This window comes from Arachis hypogaea, chromosome 8 (assembly GCF_003086295.3).
Source record: "Arachis hypogaea cultivar Tifrunner chromosome 8, arahy.Tifrunner.gnm2.J5K5, whole genome shotgun sequence".
Classification (NCBI taxonomy): Eukaryota; Viridiplantae; Streptophyta; class Magnoliopsida; order Fabales; family Fabaceae; genus Arachis; species Arachis hypogaea.
Window position 1 is genome coordinate 2,601,210 of NC_092043.1, and position 12,042 is coordinate 2,613,251.

Sequence of the window (12,042 nt, forward strand, 5' to 3'; positions counted from 1 at the left end):
AAATGATTCTTGAAGCAAGAAAAAGCAATGAAAAAAAAAACGAAAAAAAAAGAAGAAAAAGAAAGAAAAAGAAAGAAATAAAGTTGTGATCCAAGGCAAAAAGAGTGTGCTTAAGAACCCTGGACACCTCTAATTGGGGACTCTAGCAAAGCTGAGTCACAATCTGAAAAGGTTCACCCAATTATGTGTCTGTGGCATGTATGTATCCGGTGGTAATACTGGAAGACAGAGTGCTTTGGGCCACGGCCAAGACTCAATAAGTAGCTATGTTCAAGAATCATCATACTTAACTAAGAGAATCAATAACACTATCTGGATTCTGAGTTCCTAAAGAAGCCAACCATTCTGAATTTCAAAGGATAGAGTGAGATGCCAAAACTGTTCAGAGGCAAAAGCTAAAAGCCCCGCTCATCTAATTGATACTGATCTTCATAGATGTTTTTGGAATTCATTGCATATTCTCTTCTTTTTATCTTAATTGATTTTCAGTTGCTTGAGGACAAGCAACAATTTAAGTTTGGTGTTGTGATGAGCGGATAATTTGTACGCTTTTTGGCATTGTTTTTAGTATGTTTTTAGTATGATCTAGTTAGTTTTTAGTATATTTTTATTAGTTTTTAGTTAAAATTCACTTTTCTGGACTTTACTATGAGTTTGTGTGTTTTTCTGTGATTTCAGGTATTTTCTGGCTGAAATTGAGGGACCTGAGCAAAAATCTGATTCAGAGACTGAAAAGGACTGCAGATGCTGTTGGATTCTGACCTCCCTGCACTCGAAGTGCATTTTCTGGAGCTACAGAAGCCCAATTGGCGCGCTCTCAACGGCGTTGGAAAGTAGACATCCTGGGCTTTCCAGCAATATATGATAGTCTATACTTTGCCCAAGATTTGATGGCCCAAACCGGCGTTCAAAGTCACCCTCAGAAATTCCAGCGTTAAACGCCGGAACTGGCACCAAAATGGGAGTTAAACGCCCAAACTGGCACTAAAGCTGGCGTTTAACTCCAGAAGGAGTCTCTACACGAAAATGCTTCATTGCTCAGCCCAAGCACACACCAAGTGGGCCCGGAAGTGGATTTTTATGTCTTTTACTCATCTCTGTACACCCTAGGCTACTAGTTTTCTATAAGTAGGACATTATACTATTGTATTTTCATCTTGGTTCTTCTGGTTCCCTCTCTGGGGCCGAAACCAATGATCACTCTTGTTCTTATGTATTTTCAACGGTGGAGTTTCTACACACCATAGATTAAGGTGTGGAGCTCTGCTGTACCTCGAGTATTAATGCAATTACTATTGTTCTTCTATTCAATTCCGCTTGTTCTTGTTCTAAGATATCACTTGTTCTTCAACTTGATGAATGTGATGATCCGTGACACTCATCATCATTCTCACCTATGAACGTGTGACTGACAACCACCTCCGTTCTACCTTCGATTGGGTGAATATCTCTTGGATTCCTGATACACGATGCATGGTTGATCGCCTGACAACCGAGTGCTCGCCTGACAAACGAGCCAGCCATTCCGTGAGATCAGAGTCTTCGTGGTATAGGCTAGAACTGATGGCGGCATTCAAGAGAATCTGGAAGGTCTAACCTTGTCTGTGGTATTCTGAGTAGGATTCAATGATTGAATGACTGTGACGTGCTTCAAACTCCTGAGGGCGGGGCGTTAGTGACAGACGCAAAAGAATCACTGGATTCTATTCCGGCCTGATCGAGAACCGACAGATGGATAGCTGTGCCGTGACAGGGTGCGTTGAACATTTCCACTGAGAGGATGGGAGGTAGCCACTGACAACGGTGAAACCCTTGCTTAAGCTTGCCATGGAAAGGAGTAAGAAGGATTGGATGAAGACAGTAGGAAAGCAGAGAGACGGAAGGGAAGGCATCTTCATACGCTTATCTGAAGTTCCTACCAATGAATTACATAAGTATCTCTATCTTTATCTTTATGTTTTATGCGTTTATCACCATATCCATTTGAGTTTGCCTGACTGAGATTTACAAGGTGACCATAGCTTGCTTCATACCAACAATCTCTGTGGGATCGACCCTTACTCGCGTAAGGTTTATTACTTGGACGACCCAGTACACTTGCTGGTTAGTTGTGCGAAGTTGTGTTTATGCCATGGTGTTGAACACCAAGTTTTTGGTTTCATCACCGGGGATTATTTGAGTTGTGAAAAGTATTGATCACAATTTCGCGCTACCACTCCCCTATCCTGCGAAAGGAGTCTACTGACCATGCATGCAAGAGAACTCCATAGCATTCCAACCAAACTCTTCTTGACTCACTTTTTTCCGTCTCATCCCATCTCCATACCATATGAAACATCCTTAATAAATCATTCATTTGAAAGGTGTATGCTTTTTCCGCACTCAGCACAGTGTCAAAAGTTATCATAGCTTTATAGGCTCCCAGCTCCATTACTTGTGTTAAATCTGGCCATTCCTTATGAACTATTTCCTGTAGGGCGTTGAAATTGATAGCCTTCTTCGTGCCTCCGATGATACTTCTTTGCAAGCAGACAACATTCGCATCAGATATCGGCACCTCTACTTTCTTCAGCCGTTTGTTGTTTTGTGGATCCTTGTGTAGTGCACCATTCGGCTCTATCGTCTCTCTCTCTACAATTGTTTTTACACTTGCATTCGTCGGATCTCTTCTTCCTGCACCCTACCTTGCAGTTTCAGTCACTTCGTTGGCGTTCTTATTCTTGTCATTCCTATTTTGCATTACACCTCCCCTTCTATATTTCGCTTCTCCTACAAACAGTATTCTGCCTCTTAGGACCCACTTGTTCATGTCCGCAACAGCCTTCAGTGCTCCTCCTTTCGTTGTATACCGTATGAAAGCAAAAAGGTATATTTGGTCATGTTTAGTCTTCTGCGACAGATATATATCGATGATTCTGCCTGTCCATTTAAACATGTTAAAGAGCTCTCGCTTTGATATATCTTCCGGTAGGTTGTCGACAAAGACAGAGAAGGAATCATGTTCTAACTGTTGAAACTCTTCTTTATTCCAAACCCTAGGATCTTTCTCATGTTTGCTCTGTAGTGTTTTCCCCACCCGATGTTTTCCCCCTCACCAGCTCTCTCTCTCTCTCTCTCTCTCATTTTTTTTATTCAAAACTTATTTCACTCAACAAATGAAGAACAACTTCAGCTGCTAAAGAACTAAAAATTCTGAGCTCTCTCAAAATTTAAAGATGAAGAACTTTGTGTTACTCACTTTCTACTTTGTTCAAAGTGGTTTCAACATAATACCAACTTACTTTTTATAGTTAATTTTATAATTTTTTATTCATACTAGTACTAAACGTTGACGACATTTTTACTTTTCTGCAAGACGACAGCACCATTTTAACTAGTTTCAACAGTAAAAATTCGATCTAATACAAAACGGTACTACTGTTTTCAATTTTTTAAATTAAAAAAAATTATTTTATTACAGAACGGCAGTGCCGTATTCTATTTTCATCTCTTTTTAATTATATATTTTTACACAATACGATAGTGCCATTTTGATTTAGGCCATTAAAAAATTTTAAATATATACAAAATGGTAAATTTACCATTTTGTGTGTTCTAAATTTTTTTTTTGTAACCGTGTCAAACTCACCTATACACAAATATCAAAGAAAATCACACATATTCTTACAATATTAAAAAAATTAAGCCTTAAAATATTAGTATATTAATGATTAAATTAAAAGTTAACTTAAATATTAAAGATTAAAATAATATTTTAATCTAATTATATATGAAAAATAATATTCATTCCATAGTCATTCAATCTTTAAATATTCTTTAAATCTAATAACCACTCTATTGTATTAGTTTTTAATTAGTTACATTTCCTATTTTTAAATAATCATTTTAAATTTTATTTAACTTAAATTAAAATAAATATAATAGTTACCAATAATCTAACCACCTCTCCCTTCAATATTTTTTTTAAGGAGGATACAAAATAATTTATCTTTTTTACTCATTTTTCTTTAGTAACTAAACAAAACAAGAAAGAGGAAAACAAGCCAAACTAAATGGCAGATGTCATGTTTAAGTTAATCCAAAATAAAATTTTTTAACAAAGTTGAAGCCACTCTAAATAAGATTTTGCGGTAGAAATAACTGCTTTAGCTATCCAGTTTACTGCATTATAAGGATAGTTTACCTCCATTCTTTTAATCCACACCCTCCAGAGTTAAATTCAAGAAGGTTCAACAAATTAAGAAAACACTTCCTAAACTAGCCAGTTTACAAATTAATTAATTCTCTTATATTAGGCATCAAAATACTATTTGAGAACTCTCTTTTAATAATTTTACTAATTATTTATCATGTAAAGTTATATTGTGTTTGAATATTATTTTATTTCTTTTTTTACATTGTTTATTAGTATTTTTTATTATTTTACATATATTGATAATGCATTTAAAGTAAAGTATCGTTTTTTTTCCCAACGTTTGCGGTAAGTCCCAAAATTGTCTCTGACATTTCAATCGTCCTATTTAAGTCCCTAACGTTTCAAAATTGACTCGATGTTATCATGCTATTAGGGATCCGTTAACAGAATTGACGGCGGGACAAAATTGAGACGATTTTGAAATACTAGGGACTTAAATAGGACGAAAACATTGGGGGCAAAAACAATACATAAAAATAAATTTTAATTTAATTTTATCTTTTAATAATATCAATTTTTTACTGTGCATGGTATTCAATTATTTTTTAATTACATCTAAGTAAATTACACTTAATCACATTACTTTCATTTTAAATAAATTTATTTTTTTTATAATTTTAAAGAATTTTGATATATTAGATACAAAAGGTATAAAGTTGGGTAACCCCTCATGGGTTACCCTCTATAGTGTTATAACTCCAGGTAGTATCTTTGCTGTATACCTCTATTTTCGTATGTGATTGTAGAAACCTTTTTCGATCGGCATCACACATGGATGGTTCCTCACGACGTGCGTGATGCCAATGGAAAAAAGTTTCTACAATCACATACGCCATTTTTCTCCGAGTAAAGCCACTCAAGTTAGAGGAGTTGTTTTCCACTCTTAACCGTTGCACACGAAAGAGGACCGGAGGCCCCTCAACCTCTTAATCAAGGGCTCCAATCTCCAATGGCAAAAAGAAAGAAAAGATAGGCCAGCCGGGAAGCAGGAAAGAAGTTATTTTATTTTATATATATATATATATATATATATATATATATATATATATATATATATATATATATATTATTTTTTCTTTTTCGTAAGTTTATATATTAGTTATTCTATAAATATTTCATAATAACTAAAAATCTTTAAGAGTAAGATTATAAAAAAAGTTAATTTATTTAGAATGAAAGTAATATGATTAAGTATAATTTACTTAAATGTGATTAAAAAATAATTGAATACTATGTATAGTAAAAAATTGATATTATTGAAGAATAAAATTAAAATTTATTTATATGTATTGTTTTTGTCTTCAACGTTTTCGTCCTATTTAAGTCCCTAACGTTTCAAAATAATCTCAATTTTGTTCTGCCGTCTATTCTGTTAATGGATCCCTAACGGCAGGACAACATTGAGTCAATTTTGAAATGTTAGGGATTTAAATAGGACGATTGAAATGTTAGGAACAAACAAAAACAATACAGTACTCTACATTTAAAATGAAAAGATAACACAATGATTTTGGTACATATTCAAAATTATTTAAATTTGTATTTATATTTTATTTTTAGCACATCTAAATAAGATAATACACAAAATATTTTTGGTATACATCTAAAATTCGTTGAACTTCATGCTTGTATATTTTTTAACTTAAATAATTTTTTAACACATCTAAAATTATGAATTACTCACTAAATAATTTCTTTATATATCTGAAATTCATCTAAAACTAATTGTGTTTATTATTCTTGTTAACTAATTATATACCAGACTTAGAATAAAACAAAATTGATTTTAATAGTATTATTTTAATTTTAATTTGTTATTTTTATTTTATTAAGTTTATATTTAAATTTAAATATTTTAATTTTAAGAAGATATAATTTTAAATTTTAAATATATAAAAAAATCTAAGACATAATATTTTAAATTAATTATTAATTATTATAGTTATTTTATTAAATTTTTATAAATAAAATCTGATTAAGTGTTTGTTTGAGTATCATTATTTTGATAAATAAAAAAGATTCTTTTTTTATTTTTTAGTGTATTTAATAAATTTCTAGTAGTCAAAGTAAAAACACTAGAAAAATAAAAAAATATTTTTTTGAGAAGCTGTAATTTATATTTTTTTAAAAGATTTTTTATTTAAAAAAAAAGATATTTTTTATGTAATAAATAAATAAAAAATACTTTTATATTATTATACTTAAACATAATTGATAAATAAAAAGATCTTTTTGTATAAGATATCCAAATATAAAATTACTTTTACTTTTCTATAAAATCTTTTAAAAAAAGATAACTCAAAAAAATATTTTTTTTTTTAAAAATTCACTCAAACAAATCCTAAAAGATAAATTATAATAGATATCTAATTCCACTCATTATAAATTTGAAAAAATTATATTGAGTAACAGAATAATTTACCCTTAACTTTATTATTATATATTTGACGCTCAACAATCATACTGACAAGTTAATGCTCCCCTCAATAATATTTGGCACCTTGGTAATGCTCAAGAAGTTTCGCCTAATCGTAACCATTCTTCCACTCTGCTGTTCTTCGTTGTCTCTTTCCTAACGATATTGCACAGCGACGTATAGTGGTTTTCTTAGAGAGATCAACTTCTAGAAACTTGCTTTCCCATTTGCATGTCCTCTGATTCTGAATTCACAATTCACAATTCCCAATCCAACAATATTCCTTACTCCAATTCTGCATCATATCATCAAAACTGCAACCCTAGGGTGATCTCTCCTTCGCCGTGCTGCTTACAATCAGAATCAGCAATGCATCAAGGAGATTACACCTCCGCTCCATATTATCAATTCCCACACCTCCAAAACCCTAATCCCAACCCCTCCAATCTATACGCTTCCGCACCCCCCGTCACACCCGATTACACCCAATACGCCACCGCCACCACCACCACCACCACCACGTATTCCCCGTACCCCCCAAACCCCGAGCCTCTTCCACCACCCTCCACCGCCGCTCCCACCGCTCCTTCCTACCCTCCAACCTCCGTTAACCTCCCCTCATTCAATTCCACCTTCAATTCTCACCCTTCGTACCATCAACCACCTTCGCAGAACCAGCCCTATTTCCCGCCCTATGATCAGCATCAAACCACTCCGAATTACGCCCCTCCTCCAACCTCCTCAATTCCCTCTGAGTCCAATCCCAGTTCCTCGTACTCCTCTTTGTACAATTCGGCACCGTACACTCACGCCGGAGCTTCCGTTCCTCCGGTTCCCTCATACGATAGCCCTTACCAGAATCCAGTGAAAGCCGATCACGGCAGTGCATATTTTGACGATTTCGGAGGCCTTAATCGGAGCCGTTCAGAATTGGGATCAGTTTCGAGCTACGATGAAGGCTATGGTGATGGTGTGTATGCTTATGAAGGGGGCAAGGTGGAGCCCTACGGTGCGCGTGGCACAGCTCCTAAATCTTCGACGTGGTCCTCAACCACGTTCGATGATTATGGAAGGTCCATCAGTTTTCCCTCTCAGAATGAATCTTCTTCTGTCTCAAGTAAGATCGTGAAAGCGGTGCCAAAAGCTGATGCCCAAGAAGATGGAAAAACTGGGGTGCAAAAGTTCAGGGTCAAGTTGCTGGCAGAAAGTGGTGGCCAGAGCGCTACAGATGTTCTATGCCAGGTGAACAATTCTTCGTGATTGTGTGTAACTCAGCTAGTTTATTTAATTTGTTTATGTATACCTGCATTGTTTATAGCCTTTTATTCTGGATGTATTTATGATCATCAACCTGAATTTGAAGTAATTTTGGTTTAGCTAGCTAGGTCCACTGATAAATATTTGAATAGTATATATGTTGTGTTTGTAAAAGATCAAATCTTTTTAATCCCCATGTTCATTTATTTTTCCAGTTTCAATTTTTATTTTTTATCTAGCTAACTACAATGTACACTTTGAATAAATTATTTTTCCCTTGATACTCTCAACCTTAGAATGTTCAGCATGTTGTATTTTATGCATTCATGACTCCCTTTCTGTTTTTTGTCCGTAATTGATTCATGATCTGAATTGATAGCTTAATTAATTATTATCCTTTCAGATTGGTTTGGATGGAATCCGCATGCTAGATCCAAATACAAGTCGGACATTGAGAATATATCCACTTGAGAACATAACAGGATGTGATGTAAGCTTGTTCATTTCCTTGATGAAACTATACTATATATACAGAATTGAATTTCCGAGACTATGGCAGCATAATATTTTGCTAACTGGATTGTGCAGAGACTTGACTCATCTACCTTTGCATTTTGGTCAAAGAGCCCAGTGGACATTGAACCAAGACGAATCAGATTGCAATCCAATAGCTACACTATAAACACACTTTTGGATACAGTGATTGCTGCAACCATACAGGTATTTTAGGAAAATGATATCTTGCTGATGAATTAGGTTGGAGGTGGCTTTTTTTTTAATTAAATATATCTGTTAGAAGATAGTCGGTACCTTGAATAATTGCATGATTGCATTTTTTTAGAATTATGTTTATGTGATGCAGAATTTTAGTCTCATTGAAATTTATGTTATTGTACTAATCTTGATTTCTAAGAATTGAAGTCAAAAGTTACTTCAGATATGGTGAAAATTATAATCCCATTAGTTTATACTCCTTAAAAGCTTTCAGATATTTTCTATATGTATGTTGAACTGAGATAAGATCTCTTCTGTTGATGTTATCTGTGACCAGTTACTAATCTTTAAGGTCCTGCTCAATTGTTTTTCCAATCTTAAGTATTTTCTATGTCTTGTTTCTCCCTCGATGTTATAATGTAGTTCAAGGAAATGAATGGAAGCAGCAGGAGGCCTCCTGAGGCATTGAAAGCAAATGAACAGCCTACAGAAAGAAAGAAAGGCTTTGGCGATTGGATGAATCTGATAAAGCCTGCCAATGAAGAGAAGGATCACTGGGTAATGTTAGATTGTTAGATGCAACTTGGGAATTTTTCTTGCACTTTTTCATTCCTTTAAACCTCGTGTTTTTACTGGGTTGAGATGCTGACTATGATTGTTTAAAAATGTATTTGTTGCTGCAATTAACTGTCATTTAGTTTCTGAAATTTTATTGCGCTGTTCCCATGATTAACACTGAGAAAATATTTTAAGTGCTAGTTGCTTTTAATGAAAATGTTGTTGATAGGTCAACTATATTAACCTACATCATCAGTATATATCTCTAATAAATAGGATTGGTTCTTCGTTGTATGCAACTGGAGTTCTTATAGGTTCTTTATATATAGGTCCCAGATGAAGCAGTTTCAAAATGCAAAGATTGTCAGACTGATTTTGGGGCTTTTAATCGCAAGGTTGATCTTCCTGTTTCCTTTCTTAATCTATGATATTTATGTTTTGTGTTCCCAATTGTTAATTTCATGATCCTCTTCTTCCAACAGCATCATTGTAGGAACTGTGGTGATATTTTCTGTGACAAATGTACACAAGGTAGAATTGCTTTAACTGCCGATGCGAATGCTCAGCCAGTACGTGTTTGTGATAGATGCATGGTATGTGTACCATCTCTTGGCTTTTCTCTGCATTAGTTGGAGCATAATGATAATTAATTGTATTTATTTTGGAATGCATTTGCATTTGGAATTCCTTCAGGGTTTAATGCTTTTAAATAGGAAGATCCTTGTAAACTATGGAAGCAATGTAATTATGATTCTTAATATTCCTGTTGTTGTTCAGGCGGAAGTGACCCAAAGGCTGAGTAGTGCTAAAGAGTTATCAAGTAAACCTGTGTTACAGAGTCATGAGGATCTTGCCAGGAAGCTTCAGGTAAATAATTGTTGTATTTTATACCGTCTGTTTGTATTGTTTCAATTGCCCATGTAATTCTTGTTTGTTTGTTGGTTTATGGTTAAGCACGCTTCAGAAGCTTATTTGTGTTTTTGAATATCTTGGCAGGAGGAGCTGCAGAGAAACCAAAAGACATCAGGTAATGATGAGTTCAATTTTAGGAGTTTCACTTGTAAAATTGCTTTTGTGGCAGGCTTCATTCATTTTGTTCTGAGTTTATTTAGCTTAAATAATTTTATCCAACTCAATTATGTGTTGCCCCATTGCAGGTTCGACCTCTGGAGGATCTGGAAGACGGACAAGGGAAGTTGCATGTCCCATTTGCACTGTCCATCTGCAGGTTAAATTCTAGTAATTTTGGTCCCACTTCTCACTCAATACACGTCATAGTTGATCATGGCTTGTTTATTCTTTTTGTGGGATTATTTCAGGTTCAGGTGCCAAGCTCAGGTTCAGAAACCATTGAATGTGGAGTTTGCCAGCACCCATTTCTTGTGAGTGCGCATTGAGTCTGATGACATGGATGCAACAGAAGCCAAGAATATACCAAAATCATAAATTAATGATCCGGATTGTCTCGCGAATATCGTCCTCTTGCCTTTTCTATTTTCTGTTATTTATTCGTCCTCTCGTAGCTTGGTTTATAATTTATATGTTCATTAGCTCAGTAATTTTTTCTGAAAGGACAAATAAATCATTAGCTCTGTGAATATTATCTATGATTGTGATTTGGTTCGTTGAATATATTTAGCATCAACAAGCACTTCTAAAAAATTAGGGCAATTTATTGATTTAAATAAACTGGCCATCAATATTATTAGAATATACGTTTTGCAAAGTGGATACTGAAATGTATTTTATATAAACCGTGACAGGGGTATCGCGGTTTACAAATGTACGTTGGGAAAAAAAACATTACATAATCTGCGGTAGGAGTGTTGCGGTTAATGTTTTAGCGTGGACTTAGTTCATTTTTTATGGAGGATGACTATTTGGATGAAAGTTTAACTTGCAATTTTTATGTATGGTGTAACATAAGTTCTTCCTTTGATTTAATTGAAATTAGTCTGTTGTACTCATAGAATTACGAACAAAATTAGAACAAGTTAACTCCAGAGAATTGTAACTACATAGAGAATCGCTAACAATAACGTCACCGTAAAACGAAAAGCAAGTACAACTTTACTTAACAGTAAGTACAACTAAAACAAAACAAGGACACAAAAGGAAAGAAAAATGTAAGATAATCATGACGACCTAATGAAACTTATGCCTCGGCACTGGGGGCGGATCCTTGCTGCGGGCAAGTCCTGCGAGTGTCCTGTCTGTCTGCATAGCCCACATCGCTTCGGCCGACTAGTATCGGCCTCATCCATGGTGTTACGGATTCTTGTTGACTTCGGTCGTCCTTCTCTGGCACGTCTCATGTTAGGATCAGGGACGATAGAAGGACCGGCATACGGTGGCCACAGACCCTCTGGAATACGGGGCAAAAATCGCATCTGGTATACGCTGAACACCTTACTCATGGTATAAATCTCATGGACGTATGTAGCCCAATCTAACTGGGACTGAGCACAGCATGCAATCACATGGCAGCAAGGGTAATGGAGAGTTTAAAAGTACCTTCAGTCACAAGTGCTATCTCTGAGGAAAACCCGATACGTCCCAAGCGAGAAGTTACCGGTAGGAGTCGTCTCAGCCATGGTATACTCAGACTAATGTCTGTCGCACAGAGTAACCGTGAAGCACCTCGGATCTTTCAGGTTGCGCTCTATCGCCTTGACCAGTGCCTGGCAAAATCATTGGCCTGATCCCAACTGCGCCTCTACTGTCTACCCTCGGAATGCAAAAAGCTCTGCTAACCTCCCATATGTGGATTTGACAAGTGCAGTAACCGGCAGATTCCGTGTCCCCTTCAGTACAGAGTTAACACATTCGGATATGTTCGCCGTCATGTGGCCGAACCGTCTGCCTCCATCCTGGTGTTGGGTCCATTTATCGTACTCCAGTC

General features: G+C 35.4%; 1 protein-coding gene across 1 annotated transcript; it reads left to right on the forward strand.

Moving 5' to 3' along the window:
* The first annotated feature begins 6,615 nt into the window (after positions 1–6,615).
* Positions 6,616–11,030, forward strand: LOC112705657 (protein FREE1). The gene is made up of 10 exons (XM_025756550.3): positions 6,616–7,853; positions 8,272–8,358; positions 8,457–8,588; positions 9,006–9,140; positions 9,470–9,535; positions 9,623–9,733; positions 9,918–10,007; positions 10,137–10,167; positions 10,298–10,368; positions 10,460–11,030. The coding sequence occupies exons 1-10, from the start codon at positions 6,843–6,845 to the stop codon at positions 10,535–10,537; spliced, it is 1,812 nt and encodes a 603-aa protein (XP_025612335.1). The 5' UTR covers positions 6,616–6,842; the 3' UTR covers positions 10,538–11,030.
* The last annotated feature ends 1,012 nt before the right edge of the window (positions 11,031–12,042 follow it).

Bases quoted from the DNA above. Each gene is read 5' to 3' on its own strand.
- LOC112705657 (XM_025756550.3), top strand. From the start codon at position 6,843: ATGTCCTCTGATTCTGAATTCACAATTCACAATTCCCAATCCAACAAT. The intron at 8,359-8,456 runs GTAAGCTTGTTC...TGGATTGTGCAG, and splicing joins AGAACATAACAGGATGTGAT to AGACTTGACTCATCTACCTT. The intron at 9,734-9,917 runs GTATGTGTACCA...GTTGTTGTTCAG, and splicing joins GTGTTTGTGATAGATGCATG to GCGGAAGTGACCCAAAGGCT.